The following is a 12,367-nucleotide window of genomic DNA, read 5'->3' as shown; positions in this document are numbered from 1 at the left end:
GTATTTTTTATATTTCAATCTATAATCCTTCTAGAATTTATTTTGGCCTATGGTGCAAGGTGGAGGCCTAACTCTGTATCTTCCGTATAGCCAGTTATTGCCATTTGTTGTTAATTTATGAACAAAAATATCCTTTTCCCACTAAACTGAAATGTCACCTTTGTATCAGCGTACAACTGAATTTTTCTGATTCTCTCTGCATTTGAATTTTTTTTCACTATCACTCTTTGATTATAGTAGCTTTGTGGTAAGTTTTTCTATTTAGTAATATAAATTGTCTACTCCCAGCTTTTGCTAATCTTCTTTTTTAAATGTCTTAACGATTCTTAAATACTCATTCTCCATTTACAAATATTGAAATTAGGTATGTTCACCAATTATATTTTTTAAAACATCAGGTCCTATACTTTTCTTTAAAATATATTTCTAGCCATTTTATTGTTATTGTAACTCATGTTGGTTGTAGTAAGAACCTTTCAAAGTAGGGTCCAGGAGTGCTTCTGCCAAAGCATTTTGTATTGGCTCTTGTGTGTGAGCTGAGGACCACTGGTCCCAGGAGTGCTTTTGTTTCGTTTTCTGCTGCCTAAGGAGTGAATAGAAGGAGGAAGGCAGGGAAGAGAGAAAGTTCCATTAGCTATGATTCAGATTTTCTATGAATTCAGTCCTCAGCTAGCTCAGACTCCTGAAGGGTTATCAGAAACTACATAAAATTCTTTGTTCTTTTTTTTCAGTTTTTGCAGCTTTTATTAAGTGCAATATTCACATCAATATATTTCAGTTAATTAAAAAAAATTATTAGCTATCAGAATGTCCAGTCCAATGGCCATATTTGTTAGATTTAAATATGTCCTGTAGTGAATATTTTCTTTAAAAAGTTCTTAAGTCTGGATTTACTCAGGCTCCTTGAAATAGTCAGTGGGTATTTATTGCAGATCTTCTTTGTTCATGAAATACTGTAACATTACTTGAATACTGATTGTATTCAAATTCACCTGCACTCACTCTTGGTAAAAAAGGGAATAACAGTTTAAATATGCAAATACCTTGATATTCCATTCAATAAACACTAGCCCTAGGCAATTTATACATTAAGCCTGACCAGTCCTACTAGAAAAATATGTCAGTGACTTTAAGGCGCTCTCTATTGCTGAGGAAAAATTAATCTCATTGGACTGACTGATGGCAGGGCTGCTGGGTGATGATAACTTTGTCAACATTTTGGTGGGAAAAACTGAAGAATTCATTAAGGGTCCTAAAGAAGGACTGACTAAAAAAAGAAAAACTCAGAGGACAAACATTAAAAAAACAAAACAAAACCTGCTTATATAGTCATATTTAAAAAATCATATATCTAGGGCTTCCCTGGTGGCGCAGTGGTTAAGAATCCACCTGCCAAGGCAGGGGACACGGGTTCGAGCCCTGGGCTGGGAAGATCCCACATGCTGCGGAGCAACTGAACCCGTGCGCCACAACTACTGAGCCTGCGCTCTAGAGCCCGTGAGCCACAACTACTGAGCCCGTGTGCCACAACTACTGAAGCCTGCGCGCCTACAGCCCGTGCTCCGCAACAAGAGAAGCCACCGCATGAGAAGCCCACGCACCGCAACAAAGAGTAGCCCCCGCTTGCCGCAACCAGAGGAAAGCCCGCACGCAGCAACAAAGACCCAACACAGCCAAAAATAAAATAAAATAAAATAAAATAAAAAAATAATGTATCTATATATTCTATCTATATATACTATACATATTTTTATGATTGTTTGGGGAGTTTTTCAAGGGCACTTTGAGTACATTTAACTTTTTTTTTTTTGGCTGCACTGTGCAGCTTGCAGGATGTTAGTTCCCCGACCAGGGATTGAACCCTGGCCATGGCAGTGAAAGCACCCAGTCTTACCTAGTGGACCACCAGGGAATTCCCTGAGTACATTTAACTTTTGCTTGCAGATTAACTTGAGAATTTAATTCCTGTGAAGGATGGAACTTAATGGTGGGAAGGTGCCAAGAATTATGAAAAATATAGGAAAATATATGACATAGTTTCTGCCTTCAAGGAACTTGAAACAGCAATATATTTAATGGGGCAGTATTAAAAATGTGGGACATTAAGTAATACAGCATATCATGAATGACAAAATGTGTGGTCAAACCATTACTATGTAACTGCTGAATGAATTGATGAATGAATGAATGGACACAGATTATTCAAACATTATACATTTCCCCATTTATTAAACCTGATTCTTCATCTAGAATATACTCAATTTCTAGCAATCTTCTTTTAAAAGCAATTAAAATTGCAAGAGTAAAACATGCTTATTTAAAAAATTCAGCTGGCTATAGAGCAAAAGTTTCTTCCCGTCCCCATTCACCAATGGGGTAACATTTTACAGTTTATGTATCCAAATTTTGTATGCCATACACATACACATACTTTAAAAGGATGCTATATATATATATATATATATATAGTCTTTCTGAAGCTGATTTTCAATTGAGTACCTACTGATCTACATCATTATTTTTAGTGCCTGCACAGTGTCAGTATATCAGCTACTAAATTATCATAACTTACAGTATTTAATCATTTCCTTATTGGTAAACACGTAGGTTATTTTTTACTTTCCACTGTTAAAAACAGTACATCACTTAATAGCTTTACACACCCGTATGTCAGATTATCTATAAAATAAATTCCCAGAAATCTAGTGAATCTTTCAAATTCCAGTTTGATAGAGTCTGAAGATGTTCTGTTATGGCTTGGTTTGAACTGATCAGTTTAGGTCAATCGATGCTCTTAGATGTGAGGATGGTATCGTTATCTGGTGGTAACGTCAAGATCAGAGTTAGAGGGTTTTTTTGTTTGTTTGTTTTTGCCTAACAACATGTTGTCTGTCCTTTCCTTTCTGTACACTTTTCGGATCAAGGATACATTGCGCGGTCCTTGGCAAAGGAAAATGACACTGTTGTCCCAAGAACCTCATAGGACAACCACATAGTAATCTTGTAAAATGGTCTGTAAGAGGGGGAAAAAAAATTTGTCGCTTTCTAACACTTATCCTCAAAAATGTTATTTGGGACCAGGAACCTTTCCGACCACTCCATTTTCAATCTGTTGCTGGAATAAGGTGACTGGCGCACTTGGCTTTTTGTCTCCCTCAAACAGGGGAGGGAAAGAGGTTAAAAGCCCTGACTGTGCCGCGACAGGTCTCAGGAGACCCAAAGAAACCCCGTACTAAGTATGCGGAGGGTTCGTTTCTTCCTTCCGGCTGTAGCTCGTGCTTAAGAGACGGCAGAGGGGTAAAAACGTCCGGACTCGGTTAGTGCTTTTATTCTCTCCTTTCCTGGAAGTGAAGAAAATTCAGCATGTCTCGATCCACTTCAGAAACAAGAGGGTCCTCTCACGAGCCACCCGGCAGCAACACCAACCCCGCTCCCGCACTTCTCTCTGGACCTAAGTAGGGAGAGAGACAAAAGAAACTGAACGGAAAAGGACCGAGCAGAGACGGCACTCCGCGGAATAACAGCGGTGGGCGCCTCGCCCTTCCACAACTCCCGCGTCGCCGCGGGCCCCGCCTTTCAGGGGCGGAGCTGAGCCCTCCTTCCGGGTTGCAGGCGGAAGTGGACGAATTTGAATTGTGTGGGCCGTTGGACGGGGCAGCTCCCGGATGGCGTGTGGCGCAGCGCGAGAAGGGAAAAGTGACACGGCCGCTCTGGAACTTCTGCCCAGCGCGCCTCGGTGAGTGGATGGCGAACGGCAAGGAACTGAGTATTTCAGGGGGAGAAGCGGAACCGTCGGATGGCACAGGGGGTCGGGAGGCGGGACAGTATAGCGGGGGCCTCGGAGTGCCTTTGGGGGTGTCGGGTGGTGGGGCCGGACGTGGGGACTTTGGGAAGTCGGGGCAGACGGTTGGCGCACACAGGCCAACTAGAGTACTGAGGATTCAGAAGCCAGACCACCCCCGAGATTAAACCTTGTTTAATCTCTGACTTTCTGGTAATCGCAGTTCAGTATTTCCGCCAATTCGTCTCGAACGCTGAAGCTTCAACAGTAGTTATTGCGAAAGCTTTACCGTAAGCAAAAGAATCTTTCTTTATTAAAGATGGAAGGTTGGGGGCAGGTTTAGAATGAAGAGATCCTCTGGGGGAATCCGAGTACCTCCGAAGAGGAGTAGTCTTTATTACTCTGGACCGCAGGTAATTGACAGCCTTTGAAATGCCTGGTGGGGATTTAAACTGAAATCTGAGTATCCTTTGTGTTCAAAGCACGGATATTTTTCTTTCACGGTTGACGTTTTTCAGGTAACGCAAAAATCCGAGACTCTTGCTCATTTAAACTGGCTATGTTGTAACAGCGGTGAGTCACAGGGGTCTTAGTTTGCTAACAATAGGGATGAGGTTTAGTTCCACAGACCTGCCTTTTCACCCCCTTCATTCATTGGCCAACTGGGTTATTGGGGAGTCATTTTGAAAGTACTCTACTGATGTTTCCAGCTTCGGGTTTTCTCTGTTTCGGTTTTTTGTTTTATTTATTTTTAATGACTAACTACCTCAGATATCAAACTCTAACCTTCTAACAAAGTCATGCTTTCTGGAATAATTTAAATGTGTATCCTACATGTAAACTATAAGTGAGCATTTAAGTGTGTAGAAATTTTATATCTTGCCTTATTGAAAACTGTCAGAGTAATTTTGTTGCTTTATAGGATCAGATATTTTATGCTTCTTTTAAGGTTTTAACACCAGGGTATCTTACCATATAAATGTATACATTTCTTTTAAAAAGTAGGATTTAATAATATTCAGAATAAACGTTCCTTCATCCATGCTGGCTACTCCTCCTCTCCCATCCCTGGTAATGAACTTTTGTTTCGTTATTAGCCAGGAAAAATAAATTTAAATATTCAGTAGTTATCGTTAAAAGTTAAACATTTTATGTAGGACTGCAGCAAAGATATAAGCTATACTTTGTTAAGCTTTGCTTATTCAAACCTTAAGGTTCTGTTTATTTCATATAAGCTACCAGCAAATGGTAATTTCCAAAAAAGGTTAGTCTCTACATTTTAATCTGTTCCTTTTCCTTACCTGGACTCTTTTCTTTGGATTTTTGCTCTATCTACCTAAATCAGTGAGTTTCAACTTTTATTGTGTACACATTACCTTGAAGGGTTTGTCAAGTGCCGATTCCTGTATTTCCGATCTCAGAGATTCTGATCCCATAGGTCTGGAGGATGGGGTTCTGTAAATTTAACTTGAAGGTTAGAAAACTTGACCAGAATTTTTAAAACACTGACTTGATCTTTCTTAGAGAGGCATTGTAATATGTTGGTTAAGGGCATGAAACTGGACCCAGATTGCTTGCATTTGAATTTCATCTCCACGACTTGGTAGTTGCCTGACCCTAAGGAAGCTGCTTAACCTTTCAGTGCTTCCGATTCCCTCAACTATAGTGGAGATAATAACAATACCTATCTTGTAGGGCTGTTGGGAGAATCAAATGAATCAGTACGTATTAAAATCTTAGAATAGTGTGTGGCACATAGTAAATGATACATATATCTCCTATTATATTGGGTAACTAAGCATTGTGCAGTATTTACATACATTATCTCATTAATCTTCGCAAATAACACTGAGATATGTACTGGAATTTTCACATAAGAAAACTGAGGCTAAGAGAGGTTCTGTAATTTGTTCTCACACAACTAGTAAAATGTTTAACTGGGGTCAAAAACTAGATTTAGTTAGAAAATTTATAACTCTTACTGATTGATTGATTGTAATGCTTCCTGCCCCTGTCTGCAATCTCTCCTTCCAAATGTTGCTCTATAAAAATCTCTGATGGCTTCCCATTGTCTACCATATATATTTCAAATTTCTTAGCTTTTTCTTTTTTCTTTTCTTTTTTTTTTTTACAAAGCCCTTCTCAATCTGGTTCCAACCTCTGTTTTTAAGAATCAGCTTCATAATATTCCACCATTTTTTTCCAACCTGTGATGTTCTGTCATACTACCACAATTCTCCAAATCTATTCTCTATCATGTTTATACATACGTAGCCATTGACCTTTTTTATTTCTCCTTAAAATTTTATCCAGTGGGTTTCACATACTTTCCTAGACTTCCCCCAGTAGAGTGCTTCTTCCTCAGTGCAGTTTAGTTGCAAACAAAATAGCACTAGACTGAGAGCTCCCATCTTCTTTGTCTCTGTATCTGCAATTCTAGGTGCAGAACAGTGAGTAAGTATCCTTACAGTCTGAAACTGTGTATGTTCAGGGTGTGTAACAGTTTTAACACATTGTATCTTATTAAGCTGAAAAAGTTAAAAATTAAAAGATGACAATATAATTCTGTGTAGGTTAGTAGAGGGATTTTAGTGATAGCATATAGTTTGTAAATTTCACAACTATGGAAAAATAAGTATTGAAATTGTAGGCTCAGAAGACATGTCATGTGGGAAAAAATTTAGAGCAGTATTTGCTAATATTCACAGAACTCCAAATGCTTTATACATATTTCTCACTTAGCCTTTACAGCCGTTTTATTATTATCCCTATATTAAGGTGAAGAAACTGAAGCACTGAAAGATTTAGTAACTTTAAAAAAAAAAGCTTTTTTTTTTTTTCTCTGTTTGTTTTTGGGTTTTTTTTGCATTTAATTTCCTCCTGTGCAGGATTTTTTTTTTTTTATTATAAGAATGATATATGTTAAGTGTAATTTAAGAATTAACTTTATAACGGAGAATTAGCCTCATTTGTACATGAATGTTCACTTCTACAGTAATTCAATTCTATATATATATATATATATATATTTTTTTTTTTTTTTTGGCCACACCACACAGCATGCGGGATCTTAGTTCCCTGACCAGGGGTCGAACCTGTACCCCCTGCAGTGGAAGTGTGGAGTCTTAACCACTGGACTGCCAGGGAAGTCCCAACATTAATTCAATTCTAAATTAAGGAAATATTGGGAAATTAAAACCAGAAACGTTTGCCTTTCCTTTTCAGTTTGAACAGTTAAGACTGTTACCTGACCTCCTTGCCCACAACCTTTTCTTTAAAAACCTGCCAACGTTGTAGGCACATCATTCTAAGGACCAGTGGGCAGTGGGTAAGGGGTTGGACTAAGGAGCATATGATCCTAATAATGCCCTCATCCCACATACCTTCTCCAGCCAAAGTAGCACCATGTATTTGAATCAGAGCTGAATATCTGATGCAGGCTAAACCATTCACATTGTTTCTTCTTGAATTTGGAATTGGGATACCAAGAAACTATTGGTAACCAAGCTGGAAAGGTCTTTATGTGCTGAGATGACAATGGAGTGATGAAGAAACATGAACAGTGGGCATAGGGAGCCAATATATAGAGAGGGAGGGAGGGAAAACCTATTTCTGGAAGACTAGCTATAAAGTAAGTCAATATAAACATAACTTTATTGCTTTTCCTTTTTTTAAGACTATATTTTTATTTTTTATTTTTTAAGACAAAACATATAACTTTCGAATATTTTTTATAAACACATTTTACATGAAGCAAAAAAGTTTATTCATTACTGTATTAACTAATTAGGGTTTTCAACTGTTTTTTTAAAATTAATATTTATTGGAGTATAGTTGCTTTATAATGTTGTGCTAGTTTCTGCCGTACAGCAAAGTGAATCAGCTATATGTATACGTATATCCCCTCTTTTTTGGAGTTCCTTCCCATTTAGGTCTCCACAGAGCATTGAGTAGAGTTCCCTGAGCTGTACAGTGGGTTCTCATTAGTTATCTATTTTATACATAGTATCAGTAGTGTATTTATCTCAATCCCAATGTCCCAATTCATCCCACCCCCCTTCTTTCCCCCCTTGGTGTCCATATGTTTGTCCTCTACATCTTTGTCTCCATTTCTGCTTTGCTAATAAGAAGGAGTATATTTTTATAGGAGCAGTTTTAGGTTCACAGCAAAATTGAGGGGAAGATGGTAGAGATTTCCCGTGTACCCCACCCCCACACATGCATAACCTCTCCCATTATCAACATCCCCCGCTAGGGTGGTACATTTGTTATAACTGATGAGCTTACATTGACACAAGGTAATCACTCAAAGTCTATAGTTTAAATTATAGTTCACTCTGGATGTTGTACATTCTATGGGTTTGGACAAATGAATGATGACATGTATCTATTATTATGGTATCATACACAGTATTTTCACTGTTTTAAAAATCATATGTGCTTCACCTACTCATCCCTCCTTTGCCCTTTGTAACCACTGATCTTTTTACTATCTCCATAGTTTTGCCTCTTCCAGAATATCATATAGGTGGAATCATACAGTATGTAGCCTTTTCAGATTGGCTTCTTTAACTTAGTAATATGCATTTAGGTTTCCCCCATGTCTTTTCATGGCTTGATAGCTTTTTTTTTTTTCTTAGCACTGAATAATATTTCATTGTCTGGGTGTACCATAGTTTGTTTATCTGTTCATCTACTGAAGGAGATCTTAGGTGCTTCCAGGTTTTGGCAATCATGAATAAAGATGCTGTAAACATCCGTGTGAAGGTTTTGATGTGGACATAAGTTTTTACCACCTTTGGGTAAACACCAAGGTGAGTGTTGTCCTTACTGATTCTCTTTGTGCCGGATCTATCCATTTCTGATAGAGGGGATGTTGAGGGCTCCAACTATGGTTGTGTATTCATCTGCTTCTCTTTGCAGTTCTATTAGTTTTTGCCTCATATATTTTAACATTCTGTTGTTAGGTACATACATGTTAAGTATTTTATACCTTCTTGGGAAATTGACCCCTTTATCATTATGTAATGTCCTTCTTTATTCCTGATAAATTTCCTTACTTTGAAGTCTGCTGTTTCTGAAATTAATATAGCTACTCCTGCTTTCTTTTGATTAATGTTAGCATGGTATATTTTCTCCATCTGTTTACTTTTAATCTATGTATAAAGTGGACATCTTGAGACAACGTATAGTTAGGTCTTATTTTTTGACCCACTCTGACAAATCTTTTTTTTTTTTTAACATCTTTATTGGAGTATAATTGCTTTACAATGGTGTGTTAGTTTCTGCTTTATAACAGTGAATCAGTTATACATATACACGTATCCCCATATCTCTTCCCTCTTGTGTCTCCCTCCCTCCCACCCTCCCTATCCCACCCCTCTAGGTGGTTACAAAGCACTGAGCTGATCTCCCTGTGTTGTGCGGCTGCTTCCCACTAGCTATCGGTTTTACATTTGATAGTGTATATATGTCCATGCCACTCTCTCACTTTGTCCCAGCTTACCCTTCCCCCTCCCCGCGTCCTCAAGTCCATTCTCTAGTAGGTCTTCGTCTTTAAATCTGTCTTTTAATTGGTGCATTTAGGCCATTGACGTTCAAAGTGATTATTGATATAGTTAGATTAATAGCTACCATATTTGTTACTGTTTTCTATTTGCTACCCTTGTTCTTTGTTCCTATATTTGTCTCTACTATTTTTCTGTCTTTTGTGATTTTTTTTAAACAAGGATCTGTCTTTTCATTTATTTATTTTTATTTATTTATTTATTTTGGCTGCATTGGGTCTTCGTTGTGGCATCTGGGATCTTCGTTGCAGCATGCAGCAGGATCTTTTTTTGTTGTTGCAGCACATGGGCTCTTTGTTGCAGTGTGTGGGCTTCTCTCTAGTTGTGGCCTGTGGGTTTTCTCTCTCTAGTTGTGGTGCACGGGCTCCAGAGCGTGTGGGTTCTGTAGGTTGCGGCATGTGGGCTCTCTAGTTGAGGTGCACATGCTGAGTAGTTGTGGTGTGCACGGGCTTAGTTGCCCTGCAGCATGTGGGATCTTAGTTCCCCAACAAGGGATCGAACCTGCGTCCCCTGCATTTGAAGGCGGATTCTTTACCACTGGACCGCCAGGGAAGTCCCTGCTTTTTGTGATTTTAACTGAGCATTTTATATGATTTTCTCTCCTTTCTTAAGATATCAGTTATACTCTTTTAACTTTTTTTAGTGGTTGCCCTAGAGTTTGCAGTACACAACTAATACATAATCAAATACATTGGTGCTATTGTTATTTTGAAAAACTGTTAACTCATTATTAAGAATAAGAAAAATAAAACAGTATATTTTACCTTTACTTATTCTTTGCCTGATACTTTATGTAGATCTGAATTTCTGATCTATATCATTTTCTTTCTCTCTCAAGAACTTTTAACATTTCTCACAAGGCAGGTCTACTGGCAAAATATTCCATCAGTTTTTGTTTGAGGAAGTCTTTATTTCTCTTACATTTCTGAAGGGTAATTTCACAGGATACAGAATTCTAGGTTGGTTTTTCTCCTCCCTCCCACCCCCCAATGCTTTAAATATTTCACTCCACTCTCTTTTTGCTTGCATTGTTTCTGAGAAGTTGGATATAATTCCTGCCTTTGTTCCTCTATAGGTAAGATTTTTTTTCCCCCTGTAGCTTTTTTTCAGGATTTTTTTCTTTACCGTTGATTTTCTGTAGTTTGAAATGATAGACCTAGGTGTAGTTTTTTGGCAGTTATCCTGCTTGGTTTTCTGGAACTTTCTGGATCTGTGGTTTGGTGTCTGACATTAATTTGTTATTGTTTCAAATATTTCTCCTGTTCCTTTCTCTCTTCTGGTATTCCTAGAACACTTTTGTTACACTGTCTGTGGTGTCTCACAGTCCTTGGATATTATGTTGTTTTTTTTTCAGTTTTTGTCCTCTTTGCTTTTTAGTTTTCAAAGCTTCTGTCGAGTTATCTTTAAGCTCAGAGGTCTCTCCTCAGCCTTGTCCCATCTACTAGTAATCCTATCAAACAATTCTTCGTTTCCATTAATATTTTTGATCTGTAGCATTTCTTTCTGATTCTTTCTTAGAATTTCCATTTCTCTGCTTACATTGCCTGTCTGGTCTTGTGTATTGTCTACTTTATCCATTAGCGCCCTTAGCATATTAATCATAATTTCAAATTCCTGTTCTGATAAATCCAACATCCCTGTCATGTTTGGTTCTGATGTTTGCTCTGCCTTTTCAAATTGTGCTTTTTGCTCTTTGATATGTCTTGTAAGTTTTTTCTTGATAGCCAGACATGAGGTACTGAGTAAAAGGAATTGTTGTAAATAAGCCATTAGTACCATGGTGGTAAGGTGTGGAAGAAGGGGAAGTGTTTTATAGTCCTGTGATTTAAGTCTCAATCTTTTTGTGAGCCTATGCCTCTGGACTTTGAAGTTCACAAGTATCTCAGCTTTTTTCTCCCCTCTTATGTGGGATGGCTACATTATGCTGGAGTTGGGTGTTTCCTTTCCCTGGGTCATTTAGGCTCTGATAATACCCCAGCAGCTTAGGCTCTGGTTAACTAGTTTCTCTTGAGGGCAGGCCTTATTAAGAAGAACAGAGTGCTTTGGTGTATTTCAAAATGGCACCTTTTCCCCTCCCCTTGCCAAAATCACAAGGGGATTTTTCTCTGATATTTACTGTGGACCCTCGCTGAGTTCCTGGTGATAAATCTCACAGTATTGTGAGAGGCCCCATGATTGGATGCCCCTTGAGTTTTTAACTCTCAAAGTTGTCCACACTGAGCCTCCAGCAATCAATTAGTCAATTATAGTTCAGGTTTTCCCACTGCAGTGCTGGATCCTACAGCAGTTTCAGCTGGTAACTCTGTTCAGGTAAGCTGTGGCTCCCTGTATTCACCTTTCTCTCCAGTCTTGGAGGCAGTGGCTTGCTGTGTCCTCCCTTTTTACAGATCCAAGAAGTGTTGTTGGTTTTTCCGTCTTTTCAGCTCTTGCTCTTTGGATGGAGGGGTGACTTACAAGCTTCTTACCTGGTGCTTTTCCTTTTAATTTAAATAAATATCTTTATTTTTTAATGGTGGTTGTTAACTTTTAAACATCTGTCTGGTAATATAATAGTATAGAATAAAATTAACCCATTTTAAGAGTATATAGTTCAGTGAGTTTTAGTAATTGTATTTCATTATATGAATATTCCACTATTTGTTTTATCAGTTGTCTGTTGATGGGCATTTAGGTTGTTTATAGTTTTTGGCTATTACATTTGTGTACAGCTATGGACATTTGTGTACAGTGAACATATGCCTTTATTTCTCTTGGTTGCGTCATATGGTAGGTGTCCATTTAACTTTTTTTTATTGTAATAAAATTCACATTCATAAAATTAACCATTTTGAAGTATACAATTCAGTGTCATTTAGTACATTCACAGTGTTGTGCAACCATCACCTCTATCTAGTTCCAAAACATTTTCATCACCCCAAAAGGAAAACTCATACCCATTAGGCAGTCACTTCGCATTTCCTATTTCGCCATCCCTAGGAACCACAAATCTGCTTTATGTCTCTATGGATTTACCTATTCT

General features: G+C 38.1%; 1 protein-coding gene across 2 annotated transcripts in view; it reads left to right on the top strand.

Annotated features, from left to right (window-relative positions):
• Window positions 1–3,627: 3,627 nt before the first annotated feature.
• G2E3 (G2/M-phase specific E3 ubiquitin protein ligase) overlaps window positions 3,628–12,367 on the top strand; it is a 55,404-nt gene continuing 46,664 nt past the window's right edge. Inside the window, exon 1 of one of the 2 annotated variants that reach the window (XM_068546662.1) lies at window positions 3,628–3,736. Coding sequence is in view for 1 of the 2 variants with exons in the window: in XM_068546651.1 (XP_068402752.1) it covers window positions 3,666–3,736 (71 nt within the window). In the remaining variant the exon portion in view is untranslated. The remainder of the gene's footprint in view (window positions 3,737–12,367) is intronic. The other variant, XM_068546651.1, reaches the window with a different exon arrangement.

Source organism: Eschrichtius robustus, chromosome 1, assembly GCF_028021215.1.
Source record: "Eschrichtius robustus isolate mEscRob2 chromosome 1, mEscRob2.pri, whole genome shotgun sequence".
NCBI lineage: Eukaryota > Metazoa > Chordata > Mammalia > Artiodactyla > Eschrichtiidae > Eschrichtius > Eschrichtius robustus.
Note: the sequence above shows the minus strand (reverse complement) of the source record. Positions and strands in the feature narration are given on the sequence as shown.